Source organism: Sylvia atricapilla, chromosome 1 (assembly GCF_009819655.1).
Source record: "Sylvia atricapilla isolate bSylAtr1 chromosome 1, bSylAtr1.pri, whole genome shotgun sequence".
Taxonomy (NCBI): Eukaryota; Metazoa; Chordata; class Aves; order Passeriformes; family Sylviidae; genus Sylvia; species Sylvia atricapilla.
Genome location: NC_089140.1, coordinates 87107929 through 87129524, shown reverse-complemented (window position 1 = coordinate 87129524; position 21596 = coordinate 87107929). Strand labels below are relative to the sequence as shown.

The window sequence follows — 21596 nt, the reverse complement described above, 5'->3', positions numbered from 1 at the left end:
AAACATCTTGCTTATGCAGGGATAGTTGTTGTAAAATGTCCCTGGCTGATCAATTTTCCTTTATGTCTACCAGAAGCACATTAAAACCTCTTGCCTATTTCCCTGTCAAGTCTGGAAGAGTTTCTACTTAGAGGATTTAACCTTATTTTGTCATGGTTTAGCTGACAAGAATTTCCATAGATTCCCCGAGACTGGGAGCCAAAAGTCTAGCCTACTTGAAGTGAGGGCCATGCAGCTGTCACTGTGGCTGTGCAAAGTGCTGTATACCCATCCCAACTGGAGTCCTTGTAGGATTTGCAGTGAGTCCTCATTCAACATAAGAATTCTCTCTGAATGTGATTCATGATCCCAAGGAAGATGATATCGGGGTTTATTTGAGAACGGTTTTAATGAAACAGAGTGGAGGAAATTCACATAACTGTTAAGGTGGAACAGGGATGACTGATGGGAGAAACTTCTTTTTTTTTTTCTCCTTTCTCTCAGTGATTGCTCATTATCAGGGAGGTTCCCAGTGTAATTCAGTCTGTGTGCTTCATCAAGTGCTTGCCTCATGCTAATTCAGTTTTGCCTTAGGTTGCGGCTGTACTTTTGTTTGTAAACTGAACATTTCATGCCCACCCTCCCAGTGCTTGCCTGTGTGGTTTCATGGTGCTCACACAAGTTCTCCTGAGTTCAAAGGAACACTCCACCAGAAACTGGCAGTGCTTTACTTGATGCTTCCAAACAAAACAAAAAACCCAAACAAAAACTCACAAAAAACCCAAAACAAAACAACTACCCTACCAAAACAGAAAGCAAAGACAAAAAACCCCAACAAAACCAAAAAGCAAACAAAAAAACCCAAGCCAACACAAGATTTTGCAACTTTATTGCATCACTGCTCCCAGTTACAGTAGCTTCCCTACCAACAAAATAGTAACTCTATATAATAGTATATGCATACTGTTTGTTGCCATATACTTTCATTTTGAGAGATATAAGTTATGCAGGCTATTCACATCTAATGCTTCTGAACCGTCTGTCTAGCAGGGTATGACTGTAAAATATTTTTAGTTTATGGTTGGGTTTTTTTAGTTGTATCTTCAGAAAATAAGCACCAGTCAAACATCTGTAGAGAGAGATGGATTTATTAAATTCCAGATGATTAGATCTACTATGAAAATGTTACTGTACAAAATAATTTTCTTGTCTTTATGTGGTACCAGATTTTGAAAGGTGAAATGTGTTTTTTAGCTACTGTTTTGTCTAGAAGGAGGGGAGGAGAAAAAGATGGTGAAAATAGAAAGTTTATTGTAATACAGACTTTTTTTGCTTTAGAAACCAGTGTCATGCTTATGTAATGCCTAAGGAAAAAGCCTTCTATTTTGCCTCTTCCACCCATTTCATTCTGTGCACATTAATTTATCAGTCCACAATCTGACCTGCGGGCTGTCAGTCAGTGATGAGGCAGAATAAAGAAGAACAGGTCATCCTTTACTATTAATAGAGGAAAAGAATTAGTCACTTTTATCCTCTCCTGTAGTGCAACATCTCAAAGTTTTTTGTCAGCAATTTGTTGGCTGCAGCAGCTTTATCGTTTGAGTGGTGCAAGTTGCTGGGAAAGCTCATTTAGTGACAAGGTAAATTTTACAATCTCCTGTAAGCTATGCATGTAATACTGCATTTTATAGTCTAGCCGTGCAGAGCTATTCTGCATGTAACACACGTTAAACATTAACTACTGCTTGGGTACAGAAGGTGGAGTGTGCTCTCTCTGGTTTCTATTGGGTGTGTGGCAGTGGAAGATAAACATATACTCGTAGTTAATGCCAAAAAGCAAGCAGCCATGAGCAGAGTAGGCTGTCAAGTGCATTTTTCCTACGTTTTGAATTTTTCATGTTCTCCTGTTCCTCTTTTTATTGCTTTTGAGGGTTTTCTCCTCCCTCACTTAAGCAAAATCTGTTCAGATTTTGTTGTGCTTTGGTTTGGCTTCTTTTAAAAAGGGCAGATTTTATTCCATATGAGAAAATATCTTGTGGATACTTTTTGTTCAGTTTGTAACAATTATTGTACAAGTAAAGATGATTTCTTAGCAATGTATTGTTTTAAGAAGCCATTGTATTCTCATCTGCCTTTAATAGAATGTTGAACTTTGGTTAAGAATGTCTATTATCCACCTCTTGTCCCCCTTCAAAATAGTGAATCAGTATCTTACGATGACAATTTAATGTTGGTATTAAGCTTTTATGCAGCTTGTTTTAGTGGAGCTTCTAATTCCACTCTTGAAATTTGATATGATTCCCTTTCTGTTCTTCTGTTTTGTTAGTTAAAAAAACCAGAAAAATACAACTTATATAAAATTTGCCATCCATGCCTAAGCTTGCTTGACCTTCTTGGAAAATAGAAGTGTAACTCGTCATTTTGTCTATTGCTGAAGAAAACTGATTTCAGACAGATTAGAACCCTGAAAAGGAGTTCTGCTTGTTATGATTGATGCTGCCTTTGTGCGGAAGGTCAGACTAGAGGAAGTGAATGCTTAACTCTGTGAATTTTGCTACATTTTGGGATAAAGTGGAAATGCCTAGTACGTTAGTTTTAAAAAATAAAAATTAAAAAAAAAATAATCCTTAAAGTTATAAGAGACACAGCAGTTACAAAAGTGGATCCTGATCAGTACTGCCCTGTATAAAGTACAGATGTAGCTTCAGTCTCTTACTCAGATTTATGATCATCTCACGTACTTTTGGCCAAGCAATGTTTTTGCTCAAGAACTTGAAAACTTTCTTCCCCTAGTAACTTAACAGGATTTGCATGAAAATTTGGGTTGGTTTTGCCTTTTCCTCCTACCTGCCTGTAATCTTCAAACTTTGGTTTTCTAGTGTTGAAGATTAAGTGTCTAAATTCTTGCCTTAACCTCAAAACAAGTACCCAGGCCAGTGAAGCCTACCTTTAACATCTACTAAGATTTCTACCCTTACCTATAGTCCATAGTTGGGGTTTTAGTTGTTAAGTTTTATTTCCATGCTGGCACATTTCAGATGGCATCTGAAGTAAGATTTATAGCTTTTTTGGCCCTTGTTTTTCTTCATTTAAAGGCTGTAAATATGATGGCAATTTGCAACATAAATGAAAGATTCTGATCAAATCCCATTAATTTTCTTCACAGTGGTCTTCGAATATTCAGGCTGTCCAGAACTTATTTGCAGCTTCAGTGATGGTGTGGCACTGCACAGCTGTTGATAGCCAGCAGATTTCAGGCAGTGTGTTAAGCAGCCTTTTCCTGCAGAATCTGACTTCCTAGGGTACAATGATGGCTCTGTGACTTAGGATATTTGTAGGGCATAAGCCTTCCCTTTTGCTTGTACATTTTTAATTATGATGAACTTTAAATGGGGTTTTTTTGAGAGTGAAATCTTATGCTGTTGGAATAGCTGCAGACAAGAACAACATGTCACACTCTATTTCCTGAGGAGAATAAAAAGAAATGTCAATGCAATTCTTCAGAATAAATAGAATTGCTGTTTTGGCATTTTCCTTTGTATATCTCTTTTCCCACATTTTAACTTGAAAAGAAACACACCCAAACAAACCCACACTGACCAGTTTAAAAAAAAGGCATTTTCTTTCTGTTACAGAAAAATGCAAAGGGACAGGAGTTGTTTGACCAGATTGTGTATCATTTGGACCTTGTAGAAACGGATTACTTTGGCCTGCAATTCATGGATGCTTCGCAGATTACAGTGAGTATAGCTGAAGCTGATTTTTATACTTTGCAGTAGTTTGTGTTGCCTGTCATAAATGTATTGCTGGTGCAGTTCCATGGAGAGATATCGGCACTGGGGCATGCATTGGTCAAACAGGTGGTGCCACGTCTGGTTCTTGCACATGAAGCTACATCCTCTGAATGAGTCCTGTGTCATTTTATATGACATGCATGTGACTTGTTTGCACACAAGTTAGAAAAAACAATGAATGTGGGTAAAGAAAATTTGCTTTATGGTCAGCAGACTCATGGTATTCAAAATGTTTTGCAAGTGAGGATTTTTTGTAAATTCCCTCTGCTGTTTCATGCACACATTGTGTTGTTTTGTAGGTTTAGGTTCATTTGCAAGAGCAAAAGGTTTTAGCTAAAAGTTGTCCTTCTCTTCCTTATATAAGGACCTCCTGTATCCACAGGTAAAATAAATAAATCTAAAAAAACCCTATTTACAGATCTACTGTATTACTAGGATAGGGTTAAAAGACTAGAGCATCAAGGTTACACTCTGTTGACATTTAATCTTTTATTTGTCTGTTCACTCTGCGAACAGGAAGTTTGACAAAAACCTGCACTGTGGATAGAAAATATGCATATTTGGAAAATAAGTGTTTTCTTTAGTGCTTTCTGGTCAGTTTGTAACTGTTTTTTCCATGAAGCAACAGAAGAGGTCTTCTCTAGGATAATAGATTAAAATAATGGGAAAATGTTGCTGCAATATTCTGTAGGTTTCAAGTTTATCATCCCAGAATTCTCAGCTTTATTCTCCAATAAGCTTGGGTAAAAGGATGGATCAGTGTTTTAAGCTGCTGCATTATCTTGTGTGTTTTACCAGTCACTTGAAATAACAAACAGGAAACCTATCCAGGTACTGTAATGATTTGATATTGGAAGAAGGGCATTTGTGGGTTTGAGGAGAAGTGGTATTAATCTACTTGAACATTATCCTGATATCTAAATTAATTTAAGTTTATATCACTGAAAACTGATCTTTTGATTGAAGTATGTCCATAATGGGTTTGGGATTTTTAGATGGTTTAGTATGTGTGTGCTCTTGATAAAATTTCTAATACGTAAATTGTGTTTACTTTTATGATGGATCTGCACAGCTAATAGTGCAGAGCCTGCTTATAATGGGAAAACCCCATTACATTGTCACTGATTGTCACATCATCTGGGATCAACTGAGTTCAATAGCTAGGAATAGTTACCTAGCAAGGAGTTCTATAATGTTTCGAAAGAAGGGAAGCAGAAAGGGAGAGTGAAATATCTTTTCTCAGCAAGAAGGAAGGAAGATCAGCCAAAAGCCAGGCTGAGGAAGCTGGAAAGACTAATTTTCTGGTATGTTTGCAAAACTGAAGGGCTCTTTTGACTGGTTAGAAAGATGCGGATATGCATAGCTACATCTTCTGTATGTACCTCTCTCACTGGTGTTGAGGGCAAGATGTGCCTATACATGCAAGGGTTTTAGATTTGTTGGTGTGCTATTTCTTTTTTCTATTAAGGAAGAAAGTACATGATGCATCTGAAGTTACAAGACGGATGAGAGCCATGAACTGCAGCTAGGGGGACTCTGAAAAAAGCCAACTCTGGTTTCAAGGCTTTGGTGGTAGGGTTATAATTTCCTGAATTAAGAGGAGTGTTGAGGACAAAGTTCTTTACCTTCACTGAAGTGCAAGGCCAAAAGCTCTTACTTGGCTCTTTGGGTGTTTTTTTTGGTCTGGCTCAAGATGGGCAGAGTAGAGCCTAGAGTACTTCAAGGCACAAGCTTTTATCTTGCCCAGCACTCTGTGCCAAAAGGTTCCCTGCTTTACCAGCCTTCCTTAGCCGTCCTTAGTTTTGAACTTGTGACCTGCTCTTTTCCTTTGCACAGCAATTAATGCATAGCCTTCCTGGGCTGGTGCTTAGTGCCAGCCCAGACACACAATAGTAAGTGGGGAACTGGGGATTAAAGTTGTGTAAACCCCTTTGAGGCTCTAAGCCTTTGTCTTTAGTATGTATTGTTAAGGGCTAAACATCTTTAAGCCACTATTATAAGTAAGAGAGCACAAAATAGTCTTTGAATAGCAGAGATTGCTTCTGCGTGCTCTGAGGCCAGCAGCTTTTGAGTGCCCTGTGTTTCCTGCAGTCCTGTAACTTTGCCAAAGAGTTGGGACAAGCACTGTTGATAACTGTGATTTAGAAAACAAAATCGTGATTAGAGTTTATCTGCTTTGAAAGAGAAAAAACTTTAATTGTTTGAACAGCTTATTTTTAATACAAATCTCCCCCATAAAGCTGTGAAAAGCAAGATGTCAGCAGTAATGCAGAAAATACTGTAATGCCTGTTCAGTGAACTCTGCATTAGTTTGTATCTTATGCTCTTTGAAGATCCATCAGAAGAATGTAGAAGGATGCAGAAATGATGAAAGGATGTAGATAATCATCTAATCATTTATTCAAAACCAAATCTTAGTGCACTGTTGTATTTCGAGTTACTTGCTATTAACTCTAGCAGAAATATTCTAATACAAGAAACAATTTCTTCTTCAAGCTGTTACCGAACTTCAACAAAGCAGTTGTGCTTGGGGTAATTGAAGAGTGTCACTCTGATGTAGGAGGTCTTGCAGTGGTTTAGAGAATACGCAAAGCTTACTGGGTTTTTTAGTTGCTTTTACTACAGTCTGTTTTCCAGCAAAGCAGGAGGCCTTGAAAGCTTTAGCTGAGGTTGGGAATAGCAATGATAAAATCTTGGGAGACCAAGCTATTGAAGTTCAGTTGCCATGAGGAAGTATTTTGTTGATCTTTGTAGCAACTGTTTGCGTTTAACCTGTTCTATGGTTGATTTGGGTGTTTGACACTTACTTTTGGCTGTTGGTAGCTAATGTTTATTCATTTTCGATCCAGGAGTGTCCTTTCTTTGTCTCTTATTCTAAATTATCTTAATTTTAAAAAAAAGGTGGCTAACAGCTCCTTGTGAGCTCTGTATTCTATAGGGTTTCTCAAGATTTAGGTATCTCCATTTCTACAGTTGTATTCTTTGTTCCAGTTTTCTGTCCTGTGATGCCAAAACATGGATATCCTCTCAGCCCCTTCTGTGTTTCACAAGAATTCATAACTGAAGGATTGTCCCCATTTATTGGCTTCCACCATGATTTTGTTTCTGTTTGCTAAAACAATTATAGAGTAATTGAGGAGGAAGAAAGGAAGATTTTTTAAGATAAAGATTTGATTTTTTTTGTTTGTTTGTTTTTTGTTTTGTTTTGTTTTTTGTTTATGCAGATGAGTTGCTGTCATCCCTGGGAATAGATGGAAGAAAAGAATGAAAATGCCCCTTTTCTTACATGTGTCGCTTTCTGTGATCCTCTAAGTCGTTTAAGTCCTTTATGTCTGATCTCTAATGTCACAAAGACCCCTTAGCTTAAAGAAGGCCCATATGGAACAGCCTTTCCCAGCTGTGCTCTGCAGCTAGTTGAACCATTCTAGGGATGTGTGGTTGCACCCAGTGTATCTGGAATGTTGGGAAGCACTGAATTTACAGTGTTTGTACAGCAAGACTGTTGTGTGAGGATACCCTGTGCCTCCTGCAGGCTACAGTGGGGACCAGGGTTCCCTGGGAAGATGAGTGCTAGGATCAACCTGCAGTGAATTGTCCTAGTAAACCATGTTTGCATCTGGACTTCTCAGTATTGACCAATTTATAAATTGGGTTTTTAGGCAAGAGGTGAGAAGACAGTGGAGGGGAAGGACATGGAGAAGGTTGTGCAGAAGTGAAACAGGCTTTCATGAAAGCAATTGCTCCAAGTACAAAAAAGAAGAGGGGAAAAAACAGGGCCAAAATTGTGTTGCCCAAAGTGGCCCTGAGCAGCAGTGTGTCAGGATGCACTGATTCTGACACTGAGATCCCCACCTCTGCGAAAGGCAGCCTTCTGGCCAGGTTTTTCTGGGAGAATCAGGATCACGTATTACTCATGACAAAGGATTTCAGTAGTGCTGGGGGGCAGGTAGGAAGCAAGCTGGGCAACAAATAACTAGAATTGTTCCCTCTACACATCAAGAATTAGATTCCTGGATATTTCAGGAGGTATTGGGTCAGGGACTTGTAGTGCCTTGGTTCATTATGACTGCCTCTGCAGTATCTATCTGAATTTTCCTTTAAGGGCTCATTGATCAGGTTTTTTCAGCTGCTGCTTTTGATTTTACTGTGATGACTTCTTAAGATGTGAGGGATGTGGAAAAGTGAGCAGTTCAAACCAGTCCATTAGCCTCATACTGTGATGTCTGGGAGTCTTTTTCATTTCGTACTTCTTAATACTTTAACAAGTGTTCATGAAGAAGAAAATAGGGCCTTATTTTCAATGCACTGGATGCAAGAAAGAAGGGAGACTGGTAAATATTTTGATAATGCTAAATGTTTCCTTTTCTGCTACTATTAGAAACATACTATTTTCCCCATGAATAAGCTGTGATATTCCTCTGTGACTCAGTTTCCCCTCCCTGAATCTCTTTTGTTCCTCTGGATGATGAGCATTTTGACACTGTGATTATTGCAGGATGTGTGACTGTAGATTGTAGACAAGAGCAAAAATTACCAGTCACATATGAAGGGTCCCAAAAGCTATAGAACATCCTGTAGCACTCAATGTTTCAGTTCCTAATAGTGGCAGTGATGGGAATGCCATTGCAGTAGCTGGACAAAGGCAGTGTGGCTGACTCCACAGTGATGCAGAATACCTGATGAATGTGGAACACTTCCAGCTGTGGCTGACCAAGTCTGCGCTGTGGTTTGTGAACACCTGGTGGAAGACTCAAAAACACTAACAAATTCCAGTCTTTAATCTTCCAGTAGCACCTGCTGTTTTGGGAGGACATTTTTCTGACACAGACTTGAGAAGCAGGCGTACAGGGCAGGTGGTTGTGATGCTGTCTGTCAGTGATGTTTCTGCACCTCTCTCCTGAGTGTAAAGGGTTCTCTCCAGGACAGCAAACAGTTTGTGCTGGTTTCTTTTGTTGTGTGTGGCTGGAGCATAAGCTGAAGTGATTTTCTCAGTTTTCTTCCACAGATTTAGTCAGGTTTGTTGCCCACTTGTATCCTTTCAGTTTATTTTTAAATGTTTGGACATAGGCATCAAAATTAAAAGGAAATTGCTAGAATTGATCTGGAGTGATATCAGCTTTGATTGTCTTTAAAGTACATCTAATGAGAAATATACTAGACCAGACAAGTTTTTATATAATTTTTATATAATTCTATGTTTTCTGTTGCACCAAGTCTGCAAAGCAAAATATTCTGTGGTTATCACATGGATATGAATTAGGATAGACTAATGGTCTTGAAGGATGTCTCTTTATCTCTCTATTAGTCTTGGTTAGCTTATCTGGTCTGCAGTCAAACCACACCATTTATGAGGATACTTCTGAGATGGCTCTGTGCTGACTCTGACTGGAACAGGCCAGACTTCCATGAGTGCCATATGATATGTGAAGATCGCAGGGCTGGTAAAGACCCATTAAGGCCTACCAGTGCCCTCAGAGCCCTGGAGTGGCCTTGTATCACAATCTAGAGCTTTATCACAGTTCCATCTGCCCTTCTGCTGCTGGACAGCATTGCTCACACCCTGCAATGCCTGCACGGGCTCGTGTGTCTGACTTGGGGAAGGTGGCAGCCCTCCTTCACAGGGCAGGAGAGAACTCAGCATGGGAGTTGCAGAATGGTGAAAGTTCAAGAGGGCAGCCTGACTTGTTCAGGCCAGAGAGAACTTAGAAAACTGATAAAACTTTACACCTGGATCAGGTTGGTCCTCGCACTTCCAGCGGTGTTGATGTTTTACTGTACCACTGTGCCAGGGCTCTGTTCAACAGGATACTGACAGCAGTATCCAAAGAGATTCTAAATCAAAACTGGCCAGCTGAGACTGAAACTCCTGTAAGATCCTACCAGTATTTTGTGAAAAGTTGGTCTCATTTAAGCCCAAACACAAACTGTTCACCTCATTAATCCCAGCTTGGTTTTATAATGCTATTTGAGTAGAAATGCATTCTTTTTTTCTTTCTTTCAAGTTGGGTAGGTGAGATTGTAGAGTGGCATCCTGAAAGATTCCTGCAGGTCTTGTCTGTTGAAAGGGATGTCTCTTTTCAAGCTCCTCATGGCAGCTTCAGTTGTATCTGGTATTTTTGGCTTTTGTTCAGTCATGTTTCATATCTTCAATGGTGGCTCCACAGTTGTTCTGGGCACCTGTGCTTTGTCCAAACAGCCTCATGGTGACAGTCTTTGTCTAGATGGTATTTCTCCTTAGTCTGATGCCTCTCATCCTTCTGCCATGAAAATACCTCTGAGAAGTGTAGGTTATCTTCTCTACAGCTTTTCAGTAGGCAGCTGAAGTCACCAGTCAGGTGAGCCTTCGTTTTCAAGAGGAGCATCACTTTCTAGGAGGGATTAGAGAAACATGAGAACAATAGCTCATTGTTTTAAGTTCTGAAATCTTGGGAGATTATTCTGTTTCTAAGTATATGTTTGTGTGCTCTCTGAGTTTCTACATGACTCTAGTTCTCATTTGGTTTTCTGTAATAATGTTGAAAGGTCACCTGCAAAAGAAAAGAAGACTTTTGCTCCTTTGCTTCCTTTTAAATCAGTGAATGTAGAGAAACCCCCAAACTGTGGTTTTGTGGGTAGAATTTTTATTGGCTTGATTTTTTTGGTGATTCCTTCCTCCATGTGGTACATACATTTTTGACCTCTCTGCTTTAGAAAGCTGTGTGAGTAATGGCAGGCAGCTTGGTAGGATTCAGGTGCCTAGGAAATCAGAAAGCAAGAAGACAGTTGAAGAGATAATTGACTTTTGGTTTTAAAGGTGTTGGCATTTGTTTAGCCCACCTTCTTTTCTGAACTTGAGCATGATTCTCTTTCTTGTACCTCCAGGCATGACTTGAGAAAGCCTTAAACTGATACTTATTTTTCAGAGGGCAAATAAAACTTTCAGTTAAAATGGTCTTTCTCTTACTGATAGTTAAATATATAAATAAGCATAAGGGAGACCTGTCTCTTCAAGATGTTCTTCGTGCATTTGAAACTAACAAAGAAAGAAAAACAAAAAGGGTCAAATGCATTTTTTTTCCTTTTCAGGTCACCTTTGAGGGCTATATAAATCAAGACAAGGAATTTTCATTCTTTTAGGAAGCAAGTAGAGTGGCGGTGGGATTTGCAAAGCTCAGGTGTGTGATGGGATTGTGTCAGCTTGTGGAAATCTTCCTTTCAGTCTTCATTTGGCACTCACATGGTTTTATGAGTTGACTGCTTTAGGAGCTGTAGTTATCTGCTGTATCTTGACACAAATGTATCTTTTCCATGATGTATATCTATTTTGAGAAAGTATTGGCTGCTACCATTAGGAAATGTTGAGGTACTTCTTTTTTACTCTTTCCTTCAATGAAGTGAGTAATCAACAGGAGACCATGCTGAGATAAATACATGCTTCCAGTATTTTAAGATTTTTTTTTAAGTTGTGCTTCTTTCATGTAGAATTGATTGGTGTTTGTTTTCAACACATGAATCCCAGTCAATAGCTACTGTGTTATGTCAGTTAATACCATAGGAAGCATTATTCATTTGATAGAGCAAATAAATTTTGTTGAGATTAAAGAAGAATCAATGTAGCATTTGACCTTCCAGTTTACCTGACAAAATTAAGGAAGGGACCACACTGGTCTCTGTAGCTGATGCTGGGAGAGGGAGGTGCTGAGCTCTCCTCCCTGGTATTCAGTGGAAGGATGCATGGGAATGGTTCAAAGCTGCATCAGGGGAGGTTCAGACTGGTCATTGGGAAGCATTTCTTCTTCTAGCAGGTTGTCAAACACTGGAACAGATGTCCTAGAGAGGTAATTGATGTCCCAAGCCTAAGCCTGTCAATCTTAAGATGCAATGCCCTTAATAACCTGAAATAGTCAGGTGGTAGGACTAGATGGTCCCTTCCAGCTGAACTGCTTGTTCTGTTCTAGCATAATCATAGAATTCTGATGACCTGCAATTTGGTCAGGTTTAGGTTTTTCTTCCCTTACTGCAGGTAAAGCAGCTTAGACCCTGTCTAAGCTATCATAACATAGTTGTAAAGCAATTAATCCCTTTCCTTCTCCTTGTTCTGCACGATATTTTCAAGTCCAAACAAGATAGGGGGATTATGGTGGTTGAAATTAATCTGGTCAGTCTTGGTCCTGCTCTGTGAGATCCATAGTTAAGTTTCTTTGCTGAGTCTGGATCCTGAAAAGATGAATGCTTGTTTAGCCAGAGGACAAGATAGGCAGAGCTACACTCTTAGGTGCTGAGAGAGCACGGCCGCTCTGGTTTTATTCAGCTTCCTAGTGAGACTTCAGAATTCATTGCTTTCACTTCCTCTAACTGAGTCAGCAAGCAGTGTCTAGCCAAGCCCAAACCTATTTTAGGCTTTAGCTAGAGTGCTTTGATGTTTTTTTCAGCTCAGAGGGACATTTGGAAAGCTGGTGTGGTACACAGTGTGAAGAAGCCCTCTGACATTATCTGAGGCAAAGAAATGTTAAAATTCAGCCTGATTTTTACAGAAATGGCATGAAATATCTGACTCTAAAATTGGAGTTGGTTCATAAATCTGCATGAAACCTTCCTTCCAGGGAGCTCTGGGCCAATAATACTGTCAGTCCATGCCCTTCCTCCCTCTTTGTGTTTATAATCCGTGTGGTGGCACATCACACACTTGATGTGTAGTGTAGCACGGGGGTAAAGCAGCAGCTCACTGCTGCTTCTGCAGAGAGGTGATTTTGATGCTTGCTGTGCTTTATCTCCTGGAGCTGTCTGCCTCTGGCTGCTTAGGTACAGAGAGTGATGATAGTCTCCTGCCTAAGCTGTAGTCTCCGTTAATGTTCTGCACAAGCAGTTCCTGAAATCTTGTTAGGTATTTTTTAGCCATTATTTGAAGTATTTGCACTTGCAAATAATCAGTTTGAAACTTACTCTTATTTGAGCTTTAATGTACCTTAAAGACCACATGCCAAGAAAGGGGCTATTACCTGTTTTTTCATTGGGGATTATTATAGTTCAGGTTGTGTAGTGCTTGTTCCAGAACAGGAACACTCCATGTACTAACAGGAGTTTTTGGCATGTATTATAGATGTTTTTTGCATGAAGCTAAACTTTTCTTTTAATGCATTATATTTGTCTTTGAGGGGCTTTTCTTTAGCCAGAATAAATATTGAATAGAAAGACATTTTCATAGCTAGATATTTGAAGAATAAAAAATTCATGTGCCCTGGAGCTGTGAAAGTAACAGACTTACATAATTTCAGTTTAAAAAAAAAAGGCATAGTTGTAATGTTGATATTTTTTTCCTTGTCAAAAATTTGAGATTTCACAAAGATGTAATTTTTCATAAGAGAGCAAAGTAGATACTAAGTAAATTACTTGCAACTTTTAAGGAATATATTGTTATGAGCTGCTGTAATGTTTTATTTTCATTCTGGTAGACATTTCTACCAGATTAGGGATTATAAGAATGGATTTCTTGGCAGCCTAACCTAAGAGAGTTTTGCAAGTCTCTTGCAAATAAAATCACCTTCAGAACCATTGTTCCATTTCTCTTTCTACCTCTTGTGAGATTTATTTACCTTAAGGTCATAAGCTGTCAGACTTTGGATCTGTACACATCTATACCTGTGATAAATTTTTGCCTTGGTTTAGAAAATACTTAGTAAATAAATGCCAGTATTATTAGACAACAAATAATTGTGCACATTTATTTTGCCATAGTATCATGGTGTTGGTGTAACGATGAGTAGTCATTGAGAGATTATCCTTTTTCTGAAAACATTAATGCTTTAGGAAAGAAGGAAGAGGGATTTTTTTTTATCCTAAGATTTTGTTTCATAGTACCTAGTTAATAGTTTTAGAATATATATAAAGATAGAAAAACATTTATTTCAAGGAAATCCAAAACTCTATTATCACTTTGTATGATAGAAGCATTTACATGGAGTTGCTTCAAATAAGATTGCAGCCTTCTGTAGGACATGGAGCAGAGACTGTGAAAGATTTAAGCTAAATTTATACCAGATTGTGTTTATTGCTGCCTTTCTGTAGATGCAACTTACACTGACAAGAGTGTGTAAACTTTGCTGGGAATCATATGGTTTTGTCATCATTGTTGCACTATTCCAGATCTTCTGCCTTAGTTTAAAAAGGAAGGGGTGGGGTATACATCAAATGTTTCCCAAGTGCTTTTAGTGGGGTTAAGTCTCCATCCTTACCTTGAAAAAAATCTTGGCTATGATACTGTGGAAGACAGGATAGTACAGGATCTGGAGGGTCTCCATCAAACAGAGGTTTAAAGGAGACTGAAACGCAGGGGGTTGGGGCAAAAGGATTCCTTTCCTTACACACCACTGCTTTGTGGCCTTGGATTTTGAAGAGTAGCTTCCCTGGCAGTACTGGTGAATTTAAAAATCAAGCTTTCCTGTGGGGAAGCAGGGAAGTTGTGTGAAGAATGTGCCAATAAACACTTTCATCAATGGGCAGAAGTTTAGAAAAGAAATATGGCAGTATTTCCTTATAAGAGATTATCTGTTAAATTTTATTATAATCAGTTTATGGAGTCAACAAATGGAACTTCTTTTAAGTGTGGATTTTCTTTTTTAGCACTGGTTGGACCATTCAAAATTCATTAAGAAGCAAATAAAAAGTAAGTACTATATCTCTGCCTGTTTATTTTATTACTTTGTAAAGAATTTGAATTTAGTGTATTTGAACATGATAGTGAGTGTTTAAATATGGCCTTTAATGAAATAAATATTTCTTAGGAAATAATTTTAATTTAATGGGTAACTGTCTAACTATATTATGTCTAAATCTAAGAGCACTTAAGCAGAATCCCAGCCCACAGAAGCCCTTGTTAAACCGGTGCTGTTTGTCTGAGGCAGAGTAGGTTGCCAGGTAATTTCAGTCTGATCTGTGAAATTAGGTTGCCTGGACACAGATCACAGTTCCTGTCACTGCTGCTGATCCAGAACAGATACCCTGCAATTTCTTTCAGAGAGAGAATGGAAAGTACTTCATTGTGTAATGATTAATTTTTAATTTTTTCCCCCAGATAATTATCTTAGAAGTAAAACTAACAGAAATACCTGCTGTTTTGTCAAACACAGTTTTGAAATAGCTGCTGTTTTACCAAAAGTAGTTTTGGATGGAAGGGGTTGGGTTGGGCCACTGAGTTTTCTGTGAAAATTGTCTAAGCCATAAAAGTAGCTCCAGGATTTTTTGATAATCAGGATGCAGGCTAGGGTACAGTGCAGCATTGGCATTAACACGTTTCATTACAATACTGCAGCTGGCAACAGTCATGGGCCATGAAGATATGGCTTCTGTGAGATTAAAATGTGTTTTTCAAGGAAATTTTTGACCCCCTTCCAGGGCCTCACGAAGATAGATCCTGATTGCTTCGGTGGTGCTTTGCCTTTCTTTTTGAAAAGTACCCAAATATTTAGATGGTTTTTGTAAATTGTGGAGTTCTTCAAAGGCCTTTAGGGTGGTTTGCTGTCACCCCATGGTATGTGGGTGTCAGCCTGCTAGAATCCATGGTGAAGATAGCTGCTATGGAAAAGGCTTTTGCTGTTTGATTTTCTCTCTCCTTTTCATCATGTCACAGACTGCTTTACCTTAAGTGACTAACTGATTTGCTGCTGCACTTTCTCTAATAGCTTTGTCCTTTTCTCCTGGAAAATCAGTGATTCTGCTAACATCTTCAGGCAGTTTAGTTGCATGTTTTTGTCTGTTTTTAATCTGTGAAGGGGCTGTTTTGAACAGAATTTGGTCAGTCATGGCTCTGAGGTGTGCTGAAGAGTGAAGCAATTTGTTGGGTGTTGTAAAGGTCTATTTTATGGCAGGTTACTTTCCTTAACCTTGCATTCAGCAGATGCTTTGTGAAGAGTTTCTCTTTCATGATGGGTGTTGCTCACTTCTGTCTTTTCCAAGTCATTAGCTCGCCTATGCAGACCTCACCAGTTGTGCTGAATTGTGAGCTCAGGATGCTATAACCTGACTTACAGGAGCTGTACATGGAGACAGAATCAAAGCTCTCATTATTTGACGTTAGCTGCATATCATTTAGTAGAAGGATCACTAATAGGTGCATGTTTACATGTTGATATGGTGTTACAGAAGACCTTAAAAAAGTGAGAAAAACTCATTTTTTGGTCAATGAATACATCAGCAGGCAGTTGGTCAGAAGGTAAGGGTTAGGCAGATAAGGATGCATTGGTCACAGTTTCATGGTAGCTGGATAACTTCCTATTACCTGTGTCACATGGAAAGTCGGATGTAACATTCACCTTCTGACATTAGAAAATACAATTCTTGCAATCCCATGGAATTTTTTAGCTTTCTGTGTTCATGGGTGCTTTCCAGTGTCTTCTCCAGCACTTTTTCAGTTTATTTATCTTACCTTTTCTCATTGATGAGTTTCAATTGAAAGCTGATCTCTTGGGCAGGGGTTTTCTTTTGGAGTACTGTTTGTGCCTGGTGAGAAGGAGCATCACCCTTGCCTTCCCTCCTCTTTCCATTTCCCCCTGGGCCCAGCAACAGGCAATATACCTGGAACTTACTGTCATTCACAGCATGCTGTGAGGCACCCCTCTTTGGACAAAAATGTGTTTGCCAAATGGACTATTGACTTGATAAATTAGTATCATAAAGTATGACAATAGTCTAGGTTTTTTGTTCATTGCATGTATTTTTAAATTTAAAAAACCCTGAAATATTGTCTTTGAGGAATTTGAAAAATATAATTAATTATGGGTTCCTTGGGTTGTGGGGTGGTGTGGTGACTCTTCTGCCTTAGCAAGACTGTGACAAGTATAAACTTTTTTCCCCATTTCTAATCTCTGTGTGTGCAGTTGGACCTCCGTACACGTTGCATTTTCGGATTAAGTACTACTCGTCAGAGCCGAACAACCTTCATGAAGAGTTTACAAGGTAGGAACTGTGCGTGGCTGACAGGGGAATTGAGGCATCAAGGCATGTGGGGGTACTGTAAGCAAGTGATTTGAGCTTTCTTATTAAGGGTGGTCATTTTGTCTGCCTTCTTAGGTGTTTTCCTACCATCAGGGAATCATAATGTTTTTTGTGTGCTGCCAGATGCTGTGTTTTGGTGCTTTGAAGTTGGCAGTTTTGGGTGGGGGGAGATGCAACTGGGAGACACCTGCTCTTGGTATCTGCCATCCCCTGAGAGGGTTTTCCATTATGTCCTGCTAAAATGCCAGTGGTCTGCTTTGCTCCTGATAAGGGCGATTTAGTAATGGTACCAAGAGTAGAGAATTGTAGGAATAGCCAGCTTGAGCTCTGGGTTAACAGTTCATTGAATTGCTTCTGCTTCCCCCTGGTTCTCTGTGAAGCAAAAACCTGCATTATATATAAAGTCACTCTACACATATCTGAAGTCTTTTGTTTCAGTCTCCTGGTCTGTTTTCTGTGGATCTGTACCTTGCTGGGTGCGTAGCACCTTGGTTCAGAGGATATTTGAAAGCTGGAAAGGGGCAGCTGTAGGAAAGAGTTTACTTACCTTTTGTATCTACTTACTTTGTGTCTTCTCCGTATAGTAGTCATCTATCTAAATGTTATTTTATCTTTTCATTTGTTCTGCCTCTCACCGCAGGGCACTTTCTGTGTCCTCTAATTTGCTTGGCAATAATCAGTGTACTCCTAATCAGCCTAAGGTGTTTAAAGATGGTTGATTGTTGTAGTTCATGTGCATGCGATGTTTACATTAAACTTATGCCTGCAGGCAAATGATTACTGTCTCCTTCACTGTCTGCTGTGCCAGACATGGATTTTTTTTCTCTGCCTGAGACAAGATTAAAGGGCTAATTGTCACCACCTCATGATATAGACATAGGGTCTTTAATATCCATTATCAATTTAGTCCAGCAGTGATAAAGCAATAAAAAGGCATATTACTATAGAATGTATAATTAACTTATAGAAATCCCTGCCGCGTATGTAGCTGAGTATAAGATCTTAAGAGAATCCAAAAATCTGGATGATTCATGGACATCTTTAATGAGAAAATGCAGTTAAATTAGTAGGAATAATATGTGTTTTCTGGAAATTGATGTAAGTCTTCATACACCAGGGCGCATGTCTGACAAGTATTACATTTCCCCTGTGGTCAAATTATTGCATTACTGTCTACCATAAGATTTCTTGCTTAATGCTCTGAAGCATGTGGTCCTAGTCACTGTGAGATTGGGTTTCTGAGCTATGTGATCATTTGCTGTGATCAAGTAAGACATTTTGTCTGAAAGTGTTAACCTCTGATGTCTTGTGATCTTAAATATTGCTGAAAGGTGACATTTCATAAGACTGTTTTAATTAGAAAAACACTTTCGTCAGCTAAATATTCAGTGTTGTGAACAATTTCTTTTGGTTATAAGCTTGACAGAAGACCACTGTGAAACTGTTTAAGAAAAAGTGGGATATCATCATGCCTTTTTTTTAAAGTTTTTTAATTTTTTTTTTAATCTTTTTTGTTTGTTTGTGGTTTTGGGGGGGTTGTGTTTTGTTTTGGGGGGGTGTTTTTTGGGGGGTTGTTTTGGTTTTTTTTAGGGAAAGTAATTTTTTGAATTTAAGAATTTTATAGTTCTTGAATTTTTTAATTCTTTTAATTTATGGTGGTTTTTTAAGAGTCTTTATGCTAGTTGGATCATATTTTCCCTGTAGCATGTTGAGTGAAAAGTGAAGAATAATAAACATATGCTCAAAGTCATTTCAAGTAGAAGAAAAATCATCATTAACAGTAACCATATATTTTCCAGGTGAGGGGTGTTCAAAATTCCTTCTGGAGATCGGCTTCCTTGTAGACTCCAATTTCTAGTGAAGCTATAAACACCACATTCTCATAATTAGCACAGTATTGGGAAGCATTAAAATCCTTCACCTGCTCTGTCTTTTTTTTTCAGTTTAAAAACACAGTTGAAATACAGTGCATTTTGGAAGACATTTTCTGTCACTGTTGTGTGACCTGATTAGTTAATTTAGTTAGACACAGCAGAGGAATGTGTCTGTACTTGTGTGTGTTGTGGAGAATTTTTTAAGGTTTTTTGCTGAAGTGGCAACAATTGTGATGCCAGTGTTTGTCAGCCTGTGCACAGAAAAGGAGCAGGGGTAAGCCAAACCCACCAGAGCAGGGCTGCAGCACTGCACAAGCCATCTGACACTGATAGGAGCACTGCCCAGAGTCTTCTTGCAAGTTCAGAAGAGTTCATGGGATTGTGAATCATCTGGGCTGTCAATAAGAACAGGAATTATACTTGTCTGCTCTTAATCTACGCAATCTACACATGCAAATACCCGGATTTGATTGGCAAGTCAAGTGTTAGCCAAGTATGTAATCAGAGATGTAACAGAGCTAACCTGGACAAATCTGATTCTGCTCTAGTGTTATCATGAGCAATATTAATCTTCCTTTTCATTTCTGTTTCCCTGTCTGATTCCAGCTATTTGTCCTTCACTACGTTGGCTGCACATCCTCTGTGGTTAAAAGACCCTACTTTGTCTTTCTAGCATCCTTTGTAAAGACAGGAGAGGTTTATGTTTGCATTACTGGGCTCTCAGGAGTGCTTCATGCTTTCTTCTCTTGAGTCTCTCATCTTTGCAAGCCTCACTTGCAGCGTCCAGAGCAGTGCAGAGCCTGCTGTGCCTTCCTGTCCTCTACTCACCCCTTGCATGACCCAGGGCACTTGTGCATGCCTCTGATCCCAGCTCTGAGTGATGTCAGTGAAGCATGCCTAGAACTGAAGATTAGCAAAGCAGCGGCTTAAAATACTATGGCAGTTTGGAGGCTGTAAATTCCTTCTTGGCTTACTAAATAAATATGTGAGCTCTATGGATTTTTTTTTTTTATTCATAACTTCTCTGCTATTTTTAAATGACATTTTGGCATGAACCTTTCCTTTTGCCCAATTTAGACTTTTTTCCATGTTCTGTATTTGTGTTTGAGAAGGCAGCCCTGAAGCCTAGATGTCTTTATCTGTGTTTTGTTTCTAGATACTGTAGTTTGATTCCTGCCTGAATTAGGTAAGACCCAGGTTTAGGAGAACACTGGAGTGTTAGTATAATGTAGGTTGCTGTAGTGTATGCTTAGATAGAGCACATCCTAAACAGCAAAACTTTGGACAATGTCCTGAACACAACCAGTGGACAAAAAACGTTCTTCTCTTTGATATTAGTGAAAGCTGTGGGAGCTTTGAAGCTGTCAGGGTGTATCTGTGTGACCCCAAAGGCCCTTTCTTTGTAAAGAGCAAGCTATTCAAATTGCTGTTACTACTCAATGAATTGGGGTATTCTTCCAGCTTTCAAGTTGAACTTGAAGGATGTCACTATAATAACTTTTGACTTTCTGAATTTTTATTTGTCAGGTACCTGTTTGTATTACAGCTCCGGCAAGACATTCTTTCAGGGAAGTAAGTACCTTTTTACACTTGCAGCTGTAATTTAATCTCCTAAGGCATTTTGTTTTTCTTTAGAAATAGATATATTTCTAAAGAAAATAGATGCACGCTTTGTGTGCATCACGACTATATTACTGACGAACAGAATGGGTTAAGATTTTGATGGATTGTTCAGGTGATGGAAATGTTTAAAGAGAGTGAAAACTGTCCTGGGTTTTATGACTTGAAAATGTAACGTGGGCTTGCCATGCTCAGTATGGTGGGTAAAATAGACGATGAGAAAGTTGAAGTGCAGCACTTTTTGTTTAGGTCAGCTCTGCAAAAATATTTTGTGTCTTTATAGTCTTACCCTGACCAATATTCATTGACACCTGCACTATTTTTTCTTTAATTACAGAAACAAAAATCCTCAAACCCATATATTCTGAAATACAGTGTTAGAGTGAAAATGGTTCCTTAGTTGATTTAGTGTTTTCTGTGTTTGTTCGAACTTGTGCATCATGTTTAATGTTAATCAGAATGTACCAACTTAGGAAATAATCAAATACAAATAAAAATTAATTGTAGATGTTTCATAGAGATAGTAGTTTGTGGAAGTTAATGTTTCTTGTTTTGATATCAGGCTTCTTTTTACCTTTATTGCAAGAGGAATTCTCTGACAAGCAACATGATTTTTATAGTTTCATGTTTTATTTTGTTTTTAAGACTGAAATGCCCATACGAAACTGCTGTTGAACTAGCAGCTCTGTGTCTTCAAGGTATGTGATTTTTTTAAAAGTGATTTGTCCTAATTTATTGAAAAACTCCCCTATTCATTTCTTTTCCATTGTTATTGATGCATTCTCACTGATCGTATATAAATACCATTCTTTTACCCAAGGAGAAGAATTTAAGGGAGATCATTTCTTGACTTGCCTCCATTCATAACTTCTGAACTGCATTAGCCAATATCAGCACACTTCCTATGGGGAGGGAGACTCTAAAGCATGGCTAAACAAAAAATTTGTGGAAACCCAGGGCAGATCAGGGAAGAGGCTTCCCTGCGGAGGGAGAAGCTGTGGTGCATGTACAAGTGTTACCACTTGAGCCTGAAGAGCCAGCTGGCCCTTCACAGAGTTTGTGGGAGGTGGAATTTGGGCTTCCTGCTGCCTGACAGTGCATGGGAGAGGAAGCCTCCACAATGGGGGACTCAGGAGATGGTTATAGGGCAGGAGGGAGGGAGTGGCAGGTACCAGAGAAGAGAGAATTACATGGGAGAGTAAGAACTAAGATCACTTCCGTAGCAGGAGCAAGGATTTCACTATGTAAAAGCAATTGCAGTACCCTGGGTTTCATTACATTAGTGTAGGATGATGTGCTTTTTTTGTTGCTGCAAGCATGTTAATACAAATATTTGTTCCATTTCGAGCAATTTGTTTTG

The 21596-nt window shown here is 38.9% G+C and overlaps 1 protein-coding gene across 2 annotated transcripts in view; it reads left to right on the top strand.

The window, feature by feature from the left end:
• The window catches only part of EPB41L4B (erythrocyte membrane protein band 4.1 like 4B), a 169214-nt gene that overhangs the window by 47057 nt on the left and 100561 nt on the right, over window positions 1-21596 (top strand). For both annotated transcript variants that reach the window (XM_066327134.1, XM_066327144.1), the window contains exons 2-6: window positions 3615-3719; window positions 14373-14415; window positions 16625-16703; window positions 20144-20188; window positions 20882-20934. In XM_066327134.1, the coding sequence (XP_066183231.1) occupies window positions 3615-3719; window positions 14373-14415; window positions 16625-16703; window positions 20144-20188; window positions 20882-20934 (325 nt within the window). The remainder of the gene's footprint in view (window positions 1-3614; window positions 3720-14372; window positions 14416-16624; window positions 16704-20143; window positions 20189-20881; window positions 20935-21596) is intronic.